The sequence below is a fragment of the Chelmon rostratus genome, chromosome 20, assembly GCF_017976325.1.
Source record: "Chelmon rostratus isolate fCheRos1 chromosome 20, fCheRos1.pri, whole genome shotgun sequence".
NCBI lineage: Eukaryota > Metazoa > Chordata > Actinopteri > Chaetodontiformes > Chaetodontidae > Chelmon > Chelmon rostratus.
In genome coordinates, this window is record NC_055677.1 from 9,094,360 (window position 1) to 9,117,589 (window position 23,230).

Consider the following 23,230-nt stretch of genomic DNA (forward strand, 5'->3'; position numbering starts at 1 on the left):
GGTTTTATGTGAAACATATGAGGACTTTCCTTGCTAAAGCGCTTTTCTGCAGCTTGTCTACAGATGCAAAGCACCACCACATCAGCATAAATCATTTACCTACATTGTTTTTAAAGGCAGAGGTATGACAGGAAAATTATTTTCATATGAAAAAGTCTGTGAATATTATTTATATTTTATTGTTTTCATCTGCCCTAATAAATTTCCTTTACTCTTTTCCTTTTGTTTGTCTGTCTCTGTCTGTCAGTTGGAAATTGAATAATGCCAAAACAATATCTGAGTTGGTCTGTTGAGCCACGGCAGCTCTGCTCTAATGAGCAGGAGAATGGATCAGGTGTGTGTAATGTGACTCTCACGTGGTCTGGACTGCTGGGCACTTGGCTGAGCAGTTGACAGTTTTCTGGCTTTCAGACCCGAGTTGCCAAAGATCAGTTTTCAAGGAGAGAAATCAAGAAAAAACGTCTAATCTCAAAATCGTATTCCTGACTAGCTTTTCATGCCATTAAAGCCGCAGAGGGTCAAATTTTTCCATAAATCTTTATTCGTCTCTCTGTTGAAAACAATGGCTTTCTTTATTTACAAAAAGGGTAGAATAGCTGAATAATACATAGGGGGCCTGAGTCTTGGAGGCTTTGGTGGAGAATATATATGTTTCTAGTTAAGTTCCAGGTTTAAAATTGCCTCTGTGACTCAAAGGAGCAGAGTTTATCACATGCTCGGGTCACACGGCATCCCAGATAAACAAGAAGCAGAGGTTTTGTCAAGAGGAGAGGGGGAAGGGGAAGAGATATCTAGTGGGTTTTTTTTTAGCTCCTTGGGTAGAACATGGCATATTTGGAGGTCCGGAAGCCGAGCAGGTCCCTCATCTCGTTGCGAAACTTGGAGAGGTCTTGACGCAGGTCGTTCAGGTTTTCCACCGTGGCCTGGTCTGTGCTCTGCATCTTCTGCCGCGTGGAGGTCAGGTAGCGGTGCACCAGGCAACACATGATCTTCTGGTAGTTCTCGTCACGCTTCTGCTTCAAGTTCTTCCACTCCTGGATGGAAAAGACGAATTCAGATTGCCGGCGAAATATTGCACAAATCATAAATAGCTTTCCAGAAAATTAGAAAAAGTCAAATCACAAACATGCACCAGCAGCCGTCTCCCTAGCACAATTTAATGCATGATTAATTTTTCATACCTTGAGGCTGTTCTGTCTCTTCACCTTGCCCTTCGAGGTATGCGAACAGACCCACTTCCTCATGCTGGTCACCAGGTAGCAGACCGTCTTTGGAGAGGGGAGGATATTGAACGGCGGAGGCAGGGTACACTTGTCGTCAAAGTAGCTAAGCCACAGTTTGGCCCGAGCAAACTTCCACTCTTTATCCTCGTGATTCTACAGAAGCCCAAAAGCCAACAATTACACTGAGAACGCAGGAATGTGAGAATGAACTTTCACACACTGTTCTCCATTTAGAGAGGAATCCTGAAAATGCAAAAGTTTTTTTTTTTTTTTTTGGCATAATCAAAATCAAACAGTTGTTCAAAGAAAGGAGAAAATGTTCCCCAAACATTTAACATCTGTGTAACATTTCAGGGTGAATTACAGAAATCTAAAAAAATCTAATCTTAACAGTAAATGAAAACAGTTGCAACTTTCGGTTCCGAGTTGAACTCAAATTACCCTTGACGGCACTGCGAAACTAAGTGCCAAGAGTTGTTTATACTTACAGCAATTTGTCTGAAGCTTTTATGGAGCATGGCCACCAGCAGCTTGGTCAGCACAATAACCACCACAATGTTGTAAGTGCCTATGATCATGGCGCCCACAAAAGAGCGAAGCTCCTCCGTGTAGGCGATGCGGGTGACAAAGAGCGTAACGTGAGCCAGGGAGAAGATGTACCAGAATAAGGCGTAGCAGGTCCCCATAAACCTGTGAAACGGAAAATGCTGGTATATGTTAGTGTGTATTAAGGCGACATGTCTATCAGCTGCATTTGAAACAGAAGAACTTCTATGGCTTTATCAGCTACATTTATAAAGCCCCATGCAGATTCTCTAACATCTCTCAACAAGCACTCTGAACATCCATCATTCTTGTCATCGATCTCCAAAATGACAGATTGAGGTTGGCCCATACGTGTGGAATGCATCATTGCTCTGCTGCTGGCAGAATATGCCCTCGCAGTCCTTCGGTGGAGTCTTGTCCGGGTCTTTCCGGTCCTTTCCGTAAAGCTGGGTGAGTCCAATGGTGAAGGAGAATAACACCAGCAGGAAGAGGCCCAGAAACTTTCCAAACTCCTGCAGCATCTGACCCATGGAGATCTGGCAAAAATGTAATATTTGTTAATCCTGTACAGCTTGATCTGATCTAATCAAGCAGACATGAGCCATTTTCTTTGTTTTTCATGGTTTTCTGCCAGCAATCCCAGTAATCCTCATTAAGCACAAAGAGGGCTAGCTGGGGTCAGATTTGACACCTGACAGGATGTTTGTTTCATCCTGACAGAATCTGATTGATTTCTTACTAACTGAGAAGTTAAGGACAGTTAAGTATATCAGCATTAATGACAAAAGTGTACGTAAGTGTACATTAAAGTGTACCAGTAAGCTGTGCTATATATTAGCACAACATGTGTCTGTCCTGCTATGATAAGTCTGCTGTGAAAAAGCTTATGCCAAAATCTGCATTAACTGCAAAAAACGTATCTTATTAGAAGGCTTAAATATTTATGATACGATATTTGCGATTACTTTAGCCCATATAATCATAGCTGTTCCTAGCTTGTTTAGCAGCCTTTAAGATAGCAAGGAAACATCAGTGCAACCAGTGATTAAAATTAAAATTTAAAAATTCATTATGATTCTCAATATTTACTTGAATGCCAACTTAATTTTACTAAAGACAAATTGCAATAATATGGTTTTGATCTGTAATCAAAGTTGTTGCTAGCTAGTTTAGCAGCTGTTTAGCCAGCAAGGAAACAGCAGTGTAGCCTAGCAGTGACTGAATTACAGGATGGACATTTTTACTTAAGTGCTGTTAGATTTAGCTCTATTCAGGTTTATTTTAAAAGAATTTGTCACATTTCAGGCTTCTTTTCTGGGCCCCTTGCAACATTATTTCTTTCTATATCTTTAAAACTTCAATAAGCAAGCTGTATTTCTGATCGAGGGAGATGTTCTGGTACTCTTTCAACACTTGTAAGCAAACTTTCCAGCACTTGTAGCTAGTTTTTACCCTCATGTTCTTGCTTAGCAGCGATCCCCCGAGAAAGTGGAAAAACCAACATGTATACTGGCAGCTGTAGCGCTCTTGCCCTACCTGAGGGAAGACAGGCAAACATGGAACAAGCCAAAAAAGAGGGCTTGAAGACAGAGAAAGTCTTCTCAGACCATTGGAAACTGACTATTTATAGACCTGAGTGGCTTATCTGTTTAGTAGGACCTAGAGATGCTCAAACAGCCCTCACACACACGGTGTACAGTGTGAGGGATGACCACTTTCACTGCACTTCCAGGTGGATGGAGACTGGGGTGTTTGCTTGTTTGAGGGGAAAGGCTAGTCTATAAGGTTGATTCATTCTCGTCATGTTGAAATCCCCCACGGTGTATTCCTCTGCCACTTTGTACACGTCTGATTTAGGGGCTGAGGGTGTTCCCTGCTCGGCCAGCCTGACAGGTAGCCTAACTTAGTTACTGTACAAACAGAGCAGGAATGCAGCAGGTCAGGAGCTCTTAACCTTGACTGGAGGAGGGGGGGTCTAATACATTTAAGGTTCCTCAAATGCATCTATGTGTGCGTAAACAAACTCTTTCTACTAAATAACCCCCAAAGGCATATACTAAATATTTATTTGCCAGCAAAGTATACAGTGCTGGTGTTATGTATACTTCTCACAAGAAATGAGGCATGCGCACCAATGGATGTCAAGGAGCACTGAACTTCCAGCATCGCTATTTAACTGTTTATTCTCATTTTAATTATCTAAATACAGCTTAAAATTCTCTGTCACATATGCTATTGCACAACTTTCTTTAGATATATATTCACGTGCCTTCCAATTAATTTTCGCAGAGGGCAAAAGCTTTTGTTTACCGAGATGTTCCTGGAACTGTCTCAACACTGTTTCCAATTTCTTTTCCATTTTTTTCCAACTTTGTGCAAAGCATTTTGGGACAACAGCATTCACCAGCACCACATTTTGAAAACATGCCTATTGACAAATCTCTAAATATTTCACACATTTACAGTGTCAACACACTACAATAAATACTCAGAATCAGATGAGAATTTGTATGCAGTGTGGACACAACTCACGTCTTTTTCTCTCAGACACACTCATACATGCCTCGTGGTGCTCATCCGTCATGTGGGAGGTTAATAGTGTCAGTGAGGTTAAGTCTAGGCCATGAGTGAGCTCATTGTATGCACAACTGGTGATAGCAGATGCCCACAGAGGCACACTCACAAATGCAGTCACTCTTTCCAACCTCGGTGGGGGGCGCTACCCGGCAGAAATGTGAGCTGGCCCCTTTAGGAAGGACAGAATCATAGAAACCTGCATTACCGCAACCCATATATTACTGCCTCACCGTCTGTGTGTGAGCAGGAGCTCGTCTGAGTGCAGCTGGATTGCACATCCGCATGTCACATGAGTGTGGAAATGTGTGGGTGCGTGTGCATTAGTAGGGAGGTGTGTCTGCCATGTGAGTGCGAGTGCGGCCATGAACACACAGCCACATCTATTTCCAAAGCTAATAATTTTTCCATCCTGCCAAGCCAGACGGTGATGTCACAGAGCGAGTGAGTGAAAAAAGATGGGAGAGAGGAGAGAAGAGGGAGAGAGAGGCAGAAAGATGGAGGAGATTGTAGCTTAATAACAATCTACAGGGCACCCTCAGTGTTTTATAAGTCAACCGCAAACAGCACCTCGGCTTAATGACAGGAAGGCATCCCTACAAATAGCCTGACCTCACTGCATGCCTTTATGTAATAAAGTCACACACGGGGGAAAAGTGAAATTCTGCCAGCACAAAGTCAGACGTTGGCTGGCTTTACAGCTTCTCTCTCTGCCAGCTGGCCGGATGATACACAACATCATGATGCGATAAAACGGGACACCTATGGTACTGCGATTGCTGAAGAGTCTGAGTGGAAAATATGCAAACCAGATTTCTGGCTTGTCTGAGAAGCTGGAAAATATCGATATAACAGAATACTTTTGGCCAAGTTGTAAAACAAGGTGATCCATAAAGCTTTTGACTGTCCACCTGAAATTGCTCAGCATGAAGATATGAAACCTAGACAGCTTTAACGAATATTCAGCATTTACATAGGCTCTTCCATCAGAAAAAGAACCAACAAACCAGAATTACCGGAAATGTCTTGTCAATATATATGAAAGTATTAAATAAGCTGGCAACAGTTAAATGTTGGGTTCCACATGAAAGGATCACATGAAATGTGAAAAACACACATTAATGCACTATTGCACTTAAGCACCACAGAAATGCCCATTTTTGCCAGAGTAAATGTTTATAAATTCAATCTATTTTGTGTTGTGTAAGAGGCATAAAGCGGATCAGCACAGCTGCATTGCTAAACATTTCCATAACCTTTAGAGAAAAACAAGTGAAGAGGTTCTGAAGACGCATCGTGTCTGCTAATTCTGTGCGACAGTGCCAGCTAAGACTGAGGGTTAATCAAGCCAATCCAATGCAGCTTTTCCAGGATTAAGCAATCAGGCTGATGCACGTGCATTTTTCAAACTGCATCAAAGTAGCATTAAAAAAGTGAGCGAGCTAAAATAAATTCAAAAAGTTCAGAAACTGAGTTGAAAAGTTTTCAAATTCCACGGACTATAAAGTATGTAATGACTATATTTTTCCCTTTTCAGTACTTGCAGCCAAAATTCCTCTTGAGATGGCAATGGATCAGACTTGCTGTATGTGCCAGATTGTAATAGAAATCGATGTAGGATCCAGTGAAAATGTGCTGTGGGTGTATGGAGTCAGCTCCTCCAGCTTTAAATATGCAGCCTAAACTGAAGTCGGCTCGAGAAATCAATTTTCGCAAAACTGAAGGGCTCTCATTCACGCGGATGATAGAAATGATGATAGCGGCACGGTCGTGCATACGGCGTCTAAGCTGCAAAGCTTTATGATGCTCTGTTCGGTTTATTATGAGGACATCATCACAGCAGAACGCGTTCGTCTGCTGCCTCAGTTCGCGGTGCTTATACTTAATGCTTATGGCGATTGCGACGATACTGCTGAGCACAGCTGCTGCGATGTTTAGCGTGTGCTCGTCCTTGAGCGTTCACACTTCACTGTGAGAGGATGAGAGTGGGTGGTGTGTGTGTGTGGTGTGGTTAGAGAGAATGACAAAAAGGGAAGTGGTTTTGTAATCATTACATAAGACATCTGTCATTCTTTTTCTCATCCAAAGTGTTTTACGAAGCCACGGCTGGATACATGATCGCAAACTTCCACAGGGATCACACTCAAATCTTGGCTGGCTCCACCTGGAATGAAAAGCTCTGAAAATATGGAGCTACCGAGCCCAGGACTACTTTCAGTGCGCGTAACAAGTGTTTTTTCCTACCTGCAGCGGCCCCAGTATGGAGCTGGTGGTGTACATGAAGAAGAGTCGCAGGTAGCTTAGAACATTAGCGAATGCAAACAGGCCCTCCGCCACCAAGATGGGATGGAAGGCATCCCAGTTCTTCCTCTCTGTGTCCTCCACATTCTTGAACTGAGGAACATCAAGCAAACACAAAAACAGCACTGACACAGTGTACCGTGATACTAACCTACTCGCATTCACTGCATTTAAATCACAAATGAAGCATGGCTTGTGATTTGTTTATTGGTAGATGTGGCTACTAGCTGGCTGACTGGCTCATACTATTCTACCCCTGGAGACCCCAAACAATGATTATTTTACATCTAAATCAAGTGTGCATGCTGACTGTTGATTGGCTGATCACACCTGATTTAGTTAGGCCTAATAACTTCCCCAATTATCAGAGGTGTCAGTAGAGTGGTAGCAAAACTAAGGCTACCTTTAATATCTAGATTGGAAATCAGTTAAACATCTAAGAGACCGGTGTGACAGCTTCAGAGTCCTTTTCTTCATAAAGAGAAATTCTGAAATACAACTTACATCTTAAAATGCTCAGGTAATCAATGCAACGTACGGTGCTTTTTCATGAAATTCAGTAACTTAAATTTAAGTCAGTAATACAAATTAGAGTTACTGCAGCTTCCTATGCATATTCAGTGGACCTATATACTAATGGCCCTCCCCCACGGATGATTTCACTTATTTCGCCTGATTCGACCTCTTTCTGAAGACAGTGTGGGTGTGTACAGGCTGTGCCTGACTGGCATCTCTCCCAACCTCCTGTAGTACCTGTTAAGGTGGGAAAAATTACACCTTGAGTTGAGCTACTGAAAACACTTGTGTGGGTGTGTTGGGCTGTTAATACACTAAATGATAAACTGCTAATGAAATAAATTAACTTTCTAAATCCAGTGATTAGCCATCTTTCAAGCTTTCAAGCCAACAGTACCAAAGATCACATGCAGCTGTCTACCCTCGAAAGCTAAAGAGTGTGTGTACCTTGCTATGAGCAACTATCTTGAGGGCAAAGGTGGCGAGGTAAAGAGAATTCATCACAAAGCTCAGCTGGTTCCTCGACTCCTCCAGAAAGTCCTCCAGGCCCTCATACCACAGACGCTTCACATCCGACCACACCATCCCTACAGGAGAGCAGGAATTCCCCATCACCACACACATGTACACACACCGCTGGAACAAAAAAAACTGTCATCCTCTGCAGACCCGGGCGAACAGGAATGTATGAGGTACAGAAATTGGAGATGAATGTGTTGAAAAAGTGACATCTGTAGGATTTAAGGAGGTGTGTGGAATTTAATAAAGAGTGTTTGTGTCCAAGTAGAATGTCATTATTCTAAATGTAGAGCAGGGACCCTACATGAAGATTGAGAGCTTGACTCCAGACGCAAATCAAGGCAGAGTGACGCATCCTCTGTGCCTCAATTCAGAAATGACTGCTACTGCTATACTCCAAACTAATCTAATACTAATTGTAAATGCAGGGCTTTTACTTGCAACAGAGTATTTCTGCACTGTGGTGCTGCTACTTTTACTTAAGTAAAAAGATCTGAGTGCTTCCTCCACTAACAGAAAGGTGCATTAACACACACAGTGACACACACATGCATGTAGCCCAGCGCACAGACACACTCACAATCTCAGCATCTGATTTCCCCATTAATGTGAGGTATCTGGCTCAGGGGAATAGCAGGGTGGAGAACTGAAGGGGGGGAGCGAGAACAATGGAAAGCAAAAGGAATGAAAAGCTGCTGTTTGACGTGCGAGTGCTGTCTGTAGACATGCAGCAAAATGTAGCAACTTTAATGGCTCCCTTGCACATCCTGATAGCATCTGCATTAGAAATCTCACTCTTGCCATTCAACTAGTCTTGCAGAGACCCCAGAGTGTGAAATCTGCACCACTGCATCACACCTTTGCAGTGAAGCTGCTTGAAATGAGGCAGCCATGAAGAAAAAAAATGCTGAAGTTATTAAAATTGATCTTTGATGTTGCTCTTTTGCAGTGCTTAAGGAATCTTCTCCCTCTAGTGGGCTATCTCAGGCCATGGAAAAAACCCATTACATTTCTGTCTAATGACTCAACTCCTGATCTCTCTACTGCAATATACAGAATAAATGGCAAATTACCCCACAACCATCTTCATAACATTGAATAATAGAAGTCAATTGCTTCTATATCCTTTTATAACCTGTCAGGTGCTGTTATTGGAATGATTTATCAACCCGGCGATGAAAGCTAGACCAATGAGCTGTGGTTATGATGCTTTGTGACCGGTGGAGAGCGTTAGGATGCTGCAACCATGAGACAAATATCTCTGCTGAGAAGGCAGGGCCATTAAAGTGATTGAATGATCATCCTAATGGTTTCTTGGCAGAAGAGGAAGGTAGAGAAGCCCAACCCCCAGAGAGGGAGACAGGGTCAATTTCGAACTGTCACCATCCAGCCTCATCTGAACCAGCCTCATCTCAACCCATACGGCTTGTGCACATGTGTTAGTCCTCGTGCTAATGTGCGTTTGCATGTATGTGGGCCGAGTCCAGCACTCAGATGGGTCACGGGGGGGAGAGAGAAGAAGCTGCAGTTCCTTCCTATAGAGCTCAATTAGAAGCAGAACTGACAGATTTAATCCAGTCAAGCCAGGCTTTCTGTCATGTAGTATAGAAAGAGCTGTTTGTCATGTTATGCCTGATAGGATTAAGGATACAGGATACTGGACTTTAGGCAGACCATAACAGGAATCTCTCATTTTCACTCCAATTTGCAGTGTCCTTCTATTAAATTCTAGTTTGTTTTATTGAATTTTTACTCTTTTTGTATTTCTATTGTATCCATTAGGAGATTGATTATTTAGTTATAGAAATTAGCCCTCTAAGCTCTGAAATATATATTATGATTGCAACATACATGACACCCCCCTCCACACAGCAGACATACATTTCTTACTGCACAAAGGCTGATTTGAGGTGGGGTAAAAAACGCTGACCTATGATCCAGAGGATGAGCAGGTAGTCTATCATCTCCAGCGCAGGACCCATGGTGTTTTTCTTGCCCTCGTTGTAGACCAGAGAGTAGAGGTTGAGCAGCAGCAGGAAGGTGAAGTAGGAGGCGCTGTGGATGATGAACTTGACGAAGGGCGTGTGGATGATCTGGCCCACGCGGGAGCGCGGCACCAGAAGGTAGCAGACAGAAAGCAGCGGCCAGAGCATCGCCACGGTCAGCACTGTGGCCATCTTTAGACAGGTGTGTTTGCGCCGGTAGCTGGCCGTCTCTCCAAACCAGACGGTGTTGAGGAACTGCTGACAGTTTGACTGAGCCACAAACTGTAAGGTGGGCGTCAGGAGAGAATGAGGTGAGAACATCAAAACTGGGCAAATCCTGTTTGTTTTTATGTCAGTCAGTTGAAATGCATTAGCACAAAGGTCAACATTTTGGAAAATATGCTTATTAGCTTTCTTGCAGAGAGTTAGTGTGTGTTCAGACTACCAGTGACAAAACAACACGATACAAGTTAATTTGAATAGAAGCCAACATCATGAAGGTGAAAACTGAAGGTAAAAATACTGCGTGACATGTTAAAAGTTGAGCTGGCCTCAAGTTTTTTCAGCGCTACAATGATGCAGTGAAGCATCACCATCATGTTTTTGGTTCACCAGTTCCACTTTCCTTCTCTCTACCACTTCCTGTTCCGTCCCATCTAAAGAAATGGAAGAAAAACGTAATTTTGCTTAGCTAATTCCCAGCGCTATTTAACCGACCCCTTTTGTTTTACTACAACATTAAGAAAACAAATGCACAGGGTGGCAGCAGGGAGTACCCGGTATGCCACGTACATTTATAAGTGCAAAATGGCTAGCTGCAGTGGTTTGTTATAAGATAGATAGCGATCGCTGTAGATAGAGATAGCTATCTCTGCAAGTCCTCGCTACTGACAATCCATGTTGGCAGACAAACACAAGCCTGTGACGAAATAACTACGTCAACAAGCATTTGAGCAACACTTCAACAGCGACTTTACGACAATGTAGCTAGCCACGCTTAGCTTTTTTGTAGCTCTGTCACTGTGAACATACAGTTCAAGTATTGCCAACACTCTTATATCCCTTAGGTGAATATAAAGCTACAGCCAGCAACCGGTTCGGTTAGCTTAGCACAAAGACAGGAAAACAGCTAACCTGGTTAGCAAACAGAAACTGCCAAACAATATATAGCTTATAAATTAATAAGCTATAAATGCATCAATTTTCTCTCTGCAATAAAAACTCAACCAGAAACCCTAACAAAGAAGGACTAGAGGAGCATTTCTCTGATGTTCAGCCTTATGAGGTGTTCTTTCTCCAGCAGGAAACAAAGGTATGCCACAAGCTGTACTGTGATATACGAGTCAAACTGTTCAGACTGAGCCATCCCAGCTGTAAATTGCCCCACAGCTTCAAACATCCAGCTTTAGTTTGTCTTTAACTGCCGTTGCCTAGAGGAAGTACTTGATCCTGCCAAACTCATATCTCATAAAGACAAGCACATGGTGTGCTAGAGCAGATGGATCCCACATATACAACAACAAATCATTAATAATTGATGGTATTATCATTTTATCTCCTCTTATCTGTAGATAGTAATTGAATGAAATGATCAAGTAACATTTTAAATCATTTCCTCAACTACTGATGCCGCCAAAAGGTGCTGACTTTGCCCGCCTAACCTCTTTTTGGTTGTACTTGATGGCAAGCTTGAGTCGACTGAGATTCATGCGCTCCTCAAGTAAGCCTCTCTTGTCGACATGATCCTCACTGGATGTGTGGTTGAGAATCACTTCTAGCTCTCGAGAGTTTCGAGCCTGAGCCAGGAGGTCCTTGGCAAACATCTTACACTGCTTTGCCAGCTCCTCATAGTCGTTCCTGGAGTACGGAAATTAGATACAATCAGACCACATGAAAGATTATGATTCTCATCTGTTCCTGGCTATAAAGGAACGGGGTCTACAATATCACTGTGTACGTGTATATGCATATGTTTGTACATGTGCAGCATGTTTCTCTTGTGTTTTTATGTGCAAAGAAATTCAATTAACATGTGGCATTTGTTAGCAATCGTACCTGAACTCCACCTCAACCAGGCTGAGCTCCTTGAGGTCTGTACTCAGCTCAAAGGCCCTGAGTATGGGATCTTCCTCAGTCAACATGATCAGAGAGGGGCTGGCCAGGCAGCGGTAGATGTCCAGGCGGAACCTGAACCGGAAAGACCAAGTCGGATGAGCTGATAAAAATGTGAAAATTTGAACACGAAAAAGAGCTGCACATGAGAAAAAAAGGATATCTAGAACATTCAGCCTTCTACTGTTGCTGCTTTATTTGTACCTGCTTTGACCTCTTATGCTGTTTGCCAGCCAAACCGCAGACTGATTCATTTAGCTCACTGTGTGGGATGCTACACTGGCCTGCACAGTGAATAAAAATGCCCGGCGGAGGAGACCAGCAAAATCTCATCTGCAGATATAAGATGGTATCAGAAACCAAGAATCACTACTTCCCAGGGGAAATGCTGCTGATTTTGCAGCTTCCCCTTAAATTCGAGCTTGTAATGATTTTATATTTGAGTATAAAACCATCACCTTCTTGAATAAATGAATATACCAATACTGGCAATCCAAATACTATCTCTCCGTAGCTAGAAAAGTAAAGCTTGGCAGTCAGCATTAGGAGGCCTCTGTGGGACTAAGAGACTACTGTAAGCAGGCATGGTCCTGTCAAAAGTGCATATGATAATAAACCATTTCTTTCCAGATGCTTAAGATGACATTCTCAAGCTGATGCTATCATCAAAACAAGGCGGTGCAATGTTTCACCTTTCCTTAACACTTTGCTTGACACACCAGTTGATTTATAGCTGTTTCAAAGCTCCTACATACCAGATCAAGGCCAAAACAATCATCACGTAAAGCAACACAGGCATCATCTAAGACAAGAGAGAAGTCTTCCAGTTCGAGTTGCAGTAATTTAGTGCGACACTCTCTTCTGGTTTCGATCAGTGGGTGTTTAATGCAGCCAACTGGGTAAAGCCAACAGTGTTTATACTAGATCACTGAGGTGGCCTGTGCTGTACCTGGAGTGTCGTAAGCTGTCCTTCTTGTTTTTAGCGTTGCAGAGCGCGCACTCGCAGCCTACGGCATGGGGCCGGGGCAGCGAGATGTCCTGTTTCAGCAGCATGGTCAGGATCTCGTAGTTGTTCCTGTGGGCTGCCAGGATGACCGGAGCCACGTCCATGGTGGTGGAATACTCTGGGTTCTGAATCCTCTGCATCAGTTTCTGAAAAGAAAATAGGAATATGTGGAAAAATCTCAAATACCGTGCAGAAAAATGATAAGAAAGGACTGTTTATATCCTCCTGTTCTTTGCATCTGCGGTGCTCATTTTGAAAGAGGATTTACAAGCTGTAATGAGAGGGGACTTACAGCAATGGAGGGCTTGGAAGATCGCCTCGGCCTGTGGTTGAGGAGGATATCCACAGCTCCCACCACCTCGGAGTCTATGGCCACCAACAGGGCGTCTGTTGCCTGCGCAGAAGCAACATTTCTGAAGCTCTCAAACAGCAGATTACAAGCCAAAACTAGGCACCCAGCAGCACTTATGATTGAACTTAAGATTGTGTGTGTTCCCTACCTGGCAGCCATGTTCTAGCAGAAGCTGCAGGATGTCTAGATTCTCGTTCTCGATAGCGATGGTGACGGCATCGCGGCCCAGCACGTCCACACAGTTGATGTTGAGCTCGCCGTGTCGGTTCTCCTCGAGCAGTTTCTTCACCATGTAGTAGTCGCCTGAGAAGCAGGTCGAAGACAAGTCAGATCTGTAAGAGCAGTGGCTGCTATCTGTGCACGGCGTCAAACAGACCCACACAAGCCTCGGACGGCACTCTCACAGAGCAGGCTCGCCTCCAGCACTTCTCTTAACCTCAGCTGTGCATAACAATAACATCTCCCTCAAAGGACAATTTCTGTTGCCGGGCCATGTTTAGAGAGACTTTATATGGTCACTCTTGCTGGCCTGTGCACCTAAAAAACAACCTCGGCCTGTGCAATGTTTTTAACTTATCAATGAAACGTTCTCCTCCCATCGGACGAGACGCCTCTTTGCTGTTTGACGCTGTCTGCATCTTGTGCAGCTTCCTTTCAGTTTCTTTGCATTCACTTTCCTTGTTAGGGGCTGAGAAAAGTGAGCAGAGAAACTTTCAGAAGGAGCAGACGTTCAACTAAATATATCTTAAGCCCTGTGGCAAACATGTAGGCAGCTGTGAGAGGTATTCACTGAAAAAAAAAAGAACAAAGTGAGTGAACGACCCTGCTGGAAATCCATCAAGCTGTTACCTACAGTGCATGTCAGCCAGCTCATTTCAGGCTTAATGCTTCAGTAATGCCTTCAGTCTTAAAATGCTTGATTCCAACATGAACATGAGCTTTTCTTGGTCATTAAACGCATCATACTGTGGGTGAAAAACGATGACTGTGGGGTTTGGTTTACTTCGGAAGAGGGAAAATGACAACAAACCTTTCTCGCACGCCAGCAGGAAGAGCTTCTCGTCCAGCGTAGTTTCCTCTTTCACCTCTCTCACGTCTTTCAAGGCCAGGAATTTATCCGGAGAGGAGGCGTCCGTGCCCTGGTACAGAGCTGCCATTACGACGGAGAGCGAGTACGGCCAAACACTGATGTGCATCCCACTAGAAACCGGCGACCATCACACAAGAAAGCCCGTCATATGCGGTGACATTAGAGGAGTCCTTATGTGTGCTGTTGTTTTTGGCAGCAGAGGCTTAAAGCGTCGTCATGAGACTTAAAAAAAAAAAACCAAGTGTTGTTATTGCCGTCGCATCTCTGCTGCGTCCGTTTGCGCGCGGCTGCTGGCTAAAAAATCCCCCTCCTTTCGTCTTTTCTCGCACCGAATGGCTTCAAACGTCGGGTGCGCACATGTAAGAGGCGACTGCAGTCCGACGAAACGACGCGGACATCTCCCTCGGCGTGCTCACGCGCACCATCTTCTCGCATCGCAGGGTTGCTGGGATCTTTCTGGTCCTGATGCTGCTGACGAGGCGCCTACTGCGCATGTGTTCCCTCCTCCACCTGCTCGCTCACTTCGCAGGCGCAGAGCCGCTTTGTTTAGTGTTACGTAACAGGGCAATTGAGTGCAGCTTTGTTCCGCGCGCGCGCGTGTGTCTGTGTGTGTGTGTGCGCGCGGGGAGCTACTGTATTATTACACTGCAAGAATACGTTTTAAAGATGCTTGAAAGTTTAACAGAATTTCATGCAGATAGATTTATCGTAGCCATGCTTCGAGTTTGGATGCACGCGCTGACAACGCTGAGCATCATAAATCTGTGCAGGCCTGTGTTTTACAGAATAAACTCGGAAATAATATTTGTGTTAACAGTGCAGCTCAAGGAAGTCTGCATGCATAATGTGAGAAAGGAAATAAATCGCAGCTGTGGCGGACGGGCTGCCTCCTGCAGTAAAGTGAGCATGTCCATGTAATGTGCTTGGACATGCATGGGTGAAATTTTTTACTGCATATGAATTATGGAAAGAGAGGGAGATAAATATGCGGGTTTGTGTATAGACAGCGAGGGAACACATATGGGAGATGCACACAGCTGTCCTGGCTCTGACAGCCACAACCATGCATATCAAAGTTCGTCTGTGACACTTATGTAATCAGAGAACACTAAACACTTTTGCGAACAGTGACAGAGAAATAGAAAAACTGATAATAGAGAAAGAAAAGTAACTGTGCAGTCCATAATATTTTACATTTGAGTAAAACAGGGAGTCAAGCCATTCTGTGCCGTACGTACTGGGAGGCAGTGAAGCAAAATAATCCAGTTTCAAAAGGAAAATGAGTGTAATGGGTCTTTGTTATCACAGCAGACATTTTGACTTGTCATAGTCAAAGCACAGGCGTTACTAACAACATTAGCAATGGCTCAATTGTCCCAATAAGATACGACATTGTGACAGTGGGCCATACCAGGACCCTGAAACAAAAACATTAATTTCATCATCTGCAACTGAGCCGTTCCGACTGTTGATGTGTCAAAACGTTCTCTGTGGAAAAAGGCCTGTTGAGTAATTGTTTGAATCACACAGCTGCTCACGCAACTGGCAATGCAGATTGGGAATAAGAGTTCAAATTCCCTTATAAGTCTGGAAATGTCATCTAAAATGTAACAAGTAATTATTGGCTACTACACAGCAAGATTACATGTATGTACTGACAGGAATAAAGGATTTTGCAGTGTGATAAAAAAAAAAATCCATATCAATAATCTGTGTTATTTGAATTAATTACTCACTCTGTTGCTCTCTAGGCTAATGAGGTGTCTCATCCACCTGAAAAAGCCCACAGAAAATATTACAAATAAGAGTTCAGAGCTCAAAATAGTGCATGTGGAGTCAAACTTGGACCCTATTGTAATTAACATTCACCGGGGAGCTGTTACATTTTGTGGGCTTTTTAAAATAAGCTTCTCCCCATCCACTCCAGTTCTAAGCAATTATATTCGCAAGTGGAGAAATGGGGTCCTGTAGCTGCACTTTATTATCCAACAATACAAAATCCCATAACAGCCCTCGGTTAATCAGCTGAACTAAATTAGAAAGGGAGAAAAAAACATGATGCACAGTGTGGGTGGGATACATAGGCCCACAGACTGTTGTTTGCAGCTAGATACAGGAATTCACTGCAAAACCTTATATTTTTTGCAAATAATTCCAAACTGAGGAAGATGACAAGAAAAACAAGATAATAAAATTGCATTTGTGGCTAATTATAAGCCTGAAAGTGCTTTATTTTGATTACTCCTTACTGCCCAGCAAACACTTTATGAGTTGTTCAGCAGGCTTAAATAGCTCATTTAAATATATGATGTATAAATACACTGGCATTGCAAAATAAATCAGTTGTTATGTGCATATTTTTTGGGGGCAAACAGAGAAAAATCTGTTTCTTTGTCTTGACTGGGAACATTATGCTCCACCAGATGGCAGTCTGCACAAAGGTTTTGTATTGTCAACAGCCGCATTGGAGGCGCTACAAGATGAATAGCTGTGGGATAGAAAGATCAGCACACACATTACAGAGCATAGAGAGAAACTATTCACAGTATGGTCCCATAATCCAGCCTAGATGTAATCTTTTTTCTAAAGCACTTACAGAACACACAGCTTTACTTGATCTGTAATAGATGGCCTCTTAAAAAAACAGGGCCATACTATTATATATACTGTTCTGGACCATATACAAGCAGATCTGTTACAGCTAAATAGCAAGAGCACAATAAAATCACCAAACAGACAAAAAAAAATCACCAAATCCCAATCTGGATATAACATTGCCTGGAGATTTCTCATCAGGGGTCAAAGGGCCCACCCTCCCTTTCACTCAGCCTTTTGTGCCGCTCAGTTGTGCGGGGCTGTAATCCCAAACTGGCAAACCTCTTAGGAAAGATGATTTTCAATCTGCAGAGCATGTGGTTTCCTCTGTTCGAACACATGGCCGTACAGCTTCCCAGGACTTGTCAGCTCCTGGGAAACAGCTGTCAGATGTCAGATTTCAGCTGATTCCACTTGAGAGGAGTGTCAGTCACTGCTGCTGACTCTTTCTGCATTCAATGAAAAAGAAAACACAGCAGTATTCCTTTAGACTACTGTTATATGTCATTTACTTATTTTTTTTTTCCCCTGCCGCACATTTGCTGCAATGTGTGCACGATGCTTTAATTAATAATAGGGTTTTTTGCTTAAGGGTAGGGAGCTGGTTTTTCTTATAGATCTGGTCCACCCTCTTGAGGCTGTAGTGGGAAAGACAAATACATTTAATCTGAAATATCGATTCTTCTCTGTAGTTATACCCTATGGAGAGAACACAGGCCTGTATAATAGGAATGTAAAGATAGGATTCTTAATAGAAACTTAAAAACAGGCGGTGTGAAAGACGGGGGGGGGTTCTTTGTGCAAGGGAACCATCAGACTCCAGCAAAGCACTTGCACCTTGTCTGGTGTGCAGCTGTGTGTCTTAACCAGCAGGGTGGAGCGCGGTTACAGCGATGCAGATAGCGAGGTAAACCTCTATGAAACATAACAACAGCATCACTTCCACACAGTCTAACATTGCTGCGATCCGTGGGAGCCACAATCGAGCCTGCAGCGAGACGAACGCGCAGCGGGTCCAATGACGCGGCTCGCTGACGCACGACGCCGCGACGCGGGCCAATGAGGTCCCCCTGTGGGCGGGTCTTCCCCCCCTCGTATTCTGATTGAATCCATCCCGTTTATATTAGTTGGACGAGCAGGGGAGCAGGAAGAGCGGAGGAAATCTTCCACCAAGCGCTCGGACTGTGGCTGCCGGACGTTCGCCGCTCCGTTGTGGCTGATGCGGAATGATACGAGCTGCAGCCGGGCGCACCAGGTCGTGACGGTTCCTCAGTTTGCGGTGCCTGAATCTTACCGGGCTGCATTCGCGAGGATGCATCAGACGACTGCGCAGGGATGCCTCCGCTGAACGTGGACAAACAGGGCGTCTGATACAATGATGAAGGCTTCTTCCTTTTTGTTTTGAACACGGGCCACCCAGAGAATCACTGCAACGCTCGCCATGGCCAACTTAAACGCTCCTCTCAGCCGTCCTTCCTATGAAGACCATTACGCAGTGCAGTGAAAACGGGATAACGCGTTGTGGATTTTGAATCGCTGGTGACTGTATTAGCTAATCAGCTGGTGTTCAACTGTTCCTCCTATAGGCTGCAGACATTCTCCAGAGCGTCTTGGTGGACAGTCTGTGTGAGGAGCGTTGCCTAACGGTGAGACCCACTCTCCGAGGGTACAGATGAGAGGCAAACAATACCAACCACTGAAGTTGACAGCGCCCTGGGAGAAGGATGCTGGCTTTGGCAGGAAGCTTAAAACGTACAGGAATCATACCAAGATAATAGCACAGCCTGGGATCGTGATGAAAGTCCTCCGTAGAAAGAAGATTGTCCTGTTCATGGCCTATTTCTTATTGCTGGTCCTCACCATGCTCAACTTGGCTAATTATAAATGGACTAAAGAGCCACAGCAGTGTAATCACCAGATGAGGAGCACCACTTATCAGAGCAGATCTGACATTCGCTACTTGTACCGGCCCTCTCTGGCTAAAAAGAGGCAGCTCATCTATGTTCTGACCACCTGGAGGTCAGGTTCGTCCTTCGTCGGGGAGCTTTTTAACCAAAATCCTGACGTGTTCTTCTTGTATGAGCCAATGTGGCACATCTGGCAGAAACTGTACCCGGGTGATGCAGTGTCTTTACAAGGAGCAGCCAGGGACATGCTTAGCTCCTTGTACCGCTGCGACATGTCCGTTTTCCAACTTTACAGAACCCCCGGGGGCAAGAATTTTACCTCCCTGGGAGTGTTTGGGGCCACCCTCAATAAAGTGGTGTGTTCCTATCCCCTCTGCTCAGCCTACAGGAAAGAGGTGGTGGGAATGGTGGATGATAAGTTGTGTAGAAAGTGCCCCCCTCAAAGCCTTAGACTGGTGGAGGAGCAGTGCCTGAAATATAGCGCCCTAGTCATTAAAGGGGTGCGCATTTTGGACGTTAACGTGTTGGCCCCGCTCATGGAGGATCCATCCTTGGATTTGAAGGTGATACACCTGGTCAGAGACCCACGGGCAGTGGCCAACTCCAGGATCAGATCGAGACACGGCCTGATCAGGGAGAATTTACAGGTGGTGCGCAGCAGGGACCCCAAACTTCGCCGGATACCTTTTGCCGATGTTAGTCACAAAACCAACAAGAAGGATGGCTCAGACTACCACTCTATAGCAGCCATGGAGGTGATCTGTGACGGCGCATCCAGGAGTTTGAGGACTGCCTTAAACCCACCCAAATGGCTGAAGGGGAAGTACATGGTCGTGCGGTACGAGGACCTGGTCGAGAACCCGGTTAAGATCTTGCGGAACATCTACCACTTTGCCAACCTCACCAGCAGCCACGACTTGGAGTCATTTGTGCTGAACATGACCAACGGCTCCAGCTCCTCCTTTAAGCCGTTCCAGGTCTCGTCCAGGAATGCCACATTAGCTGCTAGCGCATGGAGAACAGTGCTCAGCATTCAACAGATCAAACAAGTGGAGGACTACTGCCACCACGTCATGTCTGTTCTAGGGTACGAAAGAGTCAGAACAGCCGGGGAAGTCAAGGACTTGAGCAAATCACTACTGACACACTCCAAACTGTGAAAACCACCAAAGACCTTTTAATTTAATACTCATTTTGCATCGAGTGCCGTTTCCTCTTATTGTGGGATTAAAGCTTTACTTTAAATTAGTGTGCGAGGGGCTCCACTGGCCACATTTGGAATGTATCATGTTTCCCTCAGTTGAACAGCAGTGGTATTTGAAGGGACCACTCCTTTTATACTGGAATACTGGATGTGCTTGACAAAGCAAGGCCTACGAACAATGAGTTAATTAGGGAAGCTGCAACAATGAGAAAAACAACAACCACTGTATAATTCATGTATCTTGGTATGATGACACTTCAAAGTGGATGTTTTGGGGTTTGAATGTTCAAAATCTTTCGGGAAATCAGTTTTTTTTTTTCAGTCTCCATACTGTCTGTAAGAGTGAAAATAGTGGATGAAAGAAAAACAAAAACAAAAAAAACGAAGAACAGCTGATTTAAAAAAAAAGATTATTGCTAATGTTTATTTGTAAGATCTGGTGGAAGTCAGAGACAATCAATAAATTGGTTTGTTGATGTGCCATAGGTAGAGGTGTGGTGAGTAGGCTACAGCCGAAGTAGCAGTAGAGCTATTTCAAATTTAAAAAAAAAAAAAGAAGGATGTTTTGATTTTTGTCTCCAAATCCTCGTAGGATGAAATCATGCACTGTGGACAATGTCATGGCTGTGGGGCTGGGAAGTGTCTCTCGGTGTTGGTGTAGGCAGTCTGCTCTACCATTTTCAATGTTTACAATTGCTTGCTCTTGTAAAAAAACAAACAAACAAACACATGATCTGGGAATATTGCATTGAGTAAAGTTCACAGTTAACAAGACAGTTTATGCATCTGTGTTGATAAACCCGCACTGCTGTACATGTAAAAACCATGATCAAACACACAAGCACTAAACCAGTGGTTCTTAAAGTGTGGTTTATGAGGCAAGGTTTTCTTAAAAAAATATAAAAAATCTAGTGGTTAGCCACTGGATTGCATGGATCAAAATTTAACAAAGCTATATGCTAATATGTATTTGAATTACATAGCGTTTTTGTAACAATTGTGTTTCAAGGCGTACCTTGTTTCAGTGCATTACGCACCACTGTGCCTTCCCTCACCATTTGAGAACCATTGTGTTGGAACAGTGCCACACATGTTGCCATTTGCTACATAACTTAAAGGTGCCCTGTGGAGTTTTCTTGCAAACAAAGCCTCTGTTTACATTCAGCATTTCTCTCTGAAACACATGCCGCGCTGAATGCATCCCTTTCTTCTTCAAAAAAAACAAAAACAAAAAAAACACTGCAAAGCAATTTATTCTTAATAATTTGAAACCTGCATCATTTACATCAGTGTCTACTTCTTCTTCCCTGCCTTTGCTGGTGCACTGATGTGTTTCTTGGTGCCTTACTGCTACCTGTAGATCAGTAGAATAGTGTGAAAGCATTGGCAGAAATGCGTATCCCTTCATCTGCATGCATGTGCACACTAAAAGCACTGGGCAAAAACTCTGCAGGATACCTTTGAGTATGTGTCATAGAAGTACTGTGTTTATTAGCTGGTAGAAGGAATTATTACAGTCACTTGCGGACAGATAAATGGCTCAAAAAGGGGAATATACTAATATGAAATGACTTGAACACTAAGTTAAAAGTATAAAAGTTAAAGGGAGCCTTCATTAAGGCAGATTTTTCTCTTGCTCTGTCCAGATTTTGATGTGATTTGCTGTGATTAAAGGTTCACTTCAGTAAAACAGCTCAGTTACATTTGGTTTGTGATGCTCAAAGTGTCCAAAAATGACACTTGGAAAGCCCAACAGGCAGGCAGCTTTTTTTTGTGCGTGTGTATGTGTATAACCACGATTATATAAAAAAGTTGTAAGGCCTTGTGGTGAGCAGTTTGTTCCTCTTGCACAGAGGAAGATGCTGGAGCTGGTGGGCGTCCATCAATGAGCCTATTGTACAGGTGATTGCGCCAAATTTCAGCAAATCACACCAAAAGCTAGTAAGATTTTACTCTAAATTAGGTGGAGGATTCACGATGAAAAGCTGGGCTATCACTCAGTCTCTTTTGTCCAGAGCAAAACTGGATTCAAACATGAATGCAAACAAAGGAGAATATATTGAGAACAGAAACAGAGGAGCATTCCATAGATGCACCCATGCATTCACAACATGAAAAAGCCCTCACTTCAAGGACAATGGTTTTATTAATATGAGGGAAACTGTGTGCATGCTTGCAAAGCCTAAGCTTCACACACTGCATTTGTGCAGTACAGAACAGCTCACACAAGGGGGGGGGGCTGAGATTTTTAATGATGCACTCAGAAAGTGCAATCTATAAGGTCTCACATGCTGATAGTCTCGTTTCCAGAAGCTGTTAATATACTTAAGCATTTGGAAGAATCTTGGCTTTCTGCAGAATTATAAGCAAGATGTGGTGGGAGATTGGTGGTGGTGGTGGTGGTGGGGTGGGGGGGTAATAAATTCATTGAAATACATTGTGAATGAGTTTAAAGGATTGCAGAGGGAAACAGTGCAATAAAAGTTTAATAAGGAATTGGGGAAGAGCAAAGCAAAGTCGGCACAAAAATAACATTTCAGCTGATTAAGGGAAAGACCATAGCTTTCAATCACTGTACAGTCTCATGAGCAACTCTCCCTGAAGCTTTAAACCGAGACGTTATGTAACCAAGTGGCGTGAAGCTGCTCGGCGAGCAATTAATGTGTGACTTAACATGTTGCATTTTCACCAGAGCTGTGGTATTATAATATTGCTTGCTGTGTGAAGAGTTCACAGTGCGCACACTGGTCCAGTCCTGCTTCCTGTTGGCTGTGTTAGACATCAGGCATTTAAACTGCGCAGGATTAATGATTCTTTTTCAGTTATCCCTTGAAACTGGAGCAAAACAAGCCGAGAAAATCATCAGCAGAGAGACAGACAGAGCAATGGCCTTTGTAATTGTTTTTTCTCCCTCTGCGAGTGTTTTTTTTTTTTGCATGCATGTCAGCACAAGGGGGGTGCATGACCTTAACGGAGCTATTGTAACTCTGACTCCCACTCGGCCCCTCTCAGATGCCCTGGCCAGTGACCCCGTTCACTGTGGGAGGGAGGGGCGTTAGCCTCAGGGCAGCAGAGGCTGAAGAGCTGCAGTTAGAATTGACTCCTGGAGCTTCAGGCCTCCCTGGCGAGAGCGGCAGCAGTGCCGAGGCCCAGGTCTCCTTCCAGCAGGTCTTCCTGGTGCTCGGACCCAGAGTCGCCTCCTGCAGATGCAAGCTGGTTCACCAGAGCGAAGGTGGAGTCACCTGCTTCAGTCTCACACAGTTGCTCTTCATCCTGAATGTGAAGCGGAAAATTAGAATT

General features: G+C 43.9%; 3 protein-coding genes across 4 annotated transcripts in view; 1 reads left to right on the forward strand and 2 right to left on the reverse strand.

Moving 5' to 3' along the window:
• Window positions 1–551: 551 nt before the first annotated feature.
• On the reverse strand, window positions 552–14,330 carry trpc1 (transient receptor potential cation channel, subfamily C, member 1). The gene is made up of 13 exons (XM_041961531.1): window positions 14,165–14,330; window positions 13,283–13,437; window positions 13,075–13,176; window positions 12,726–12,928; window positions 11,720–11,851; window positions 11,326–11,521; window positions 9,610–9,946; window positions 7,608–7,747; window positions 6,588–6,737; window positions 2,121–2,305; window positions 1,712–1,913; window positions 1,182–1,376; window positions 552–1,034 (listed from the first exon to the last, which is right to left on the reverse strand). The coding sequence occupies exons 1-13, from the start codon at window positions 14,328–14,330 to the stop codon at window positions 807–809; spliced, it is 2,391 nt and encodes a 796-aa protein (XP_041817465.1). The 3' UTR covers window positions 552–806.
• A 3,641-nt stretch (window positions 14,331–17,971) lies between these two features.
• Window positions 17,972–20,704, forward strand: chst2b (carbohydrate (N-acetylglucosamine-6-O) sulfotransferase 2b). The gene has a single exon (XM_041961040.1). The coding sequence runs from the start codon at window positions 18,492–18,494 to the stop codon at window positions 19,884–19,886; it is 1,395 nt and encodes a 464-aa protein (XP_041816974.1). The 5' UTR covers window positions 17,972–18,491; the 3' UTR covers window positions 19,887–20,704.
• Window positions 20,530–23,230, reverse strand: part of LOC121623677 (sodium/hydrogen exchanger 9-like) — a 74,672-nt gene continuing 71,971 nt past the window's right edge. Inside the window, exon 16 of one of the 2 annotated variants that reach the window (XM_041961039.1) lies at window positions 20,530–23,203. In XM_041961039.1, coding sequence (XP_041816973.1) covers window positions 23,042–23,203 — 162 coding nt within the window. In that variant the 3' untranslated portion in view covers window positions 20,530–23,041. The remainder of the gene's footprint in view (window positions 23,204–23,230) is intronic. The other variant, XR_006007846.1, reaches the window with a different exon arrangement.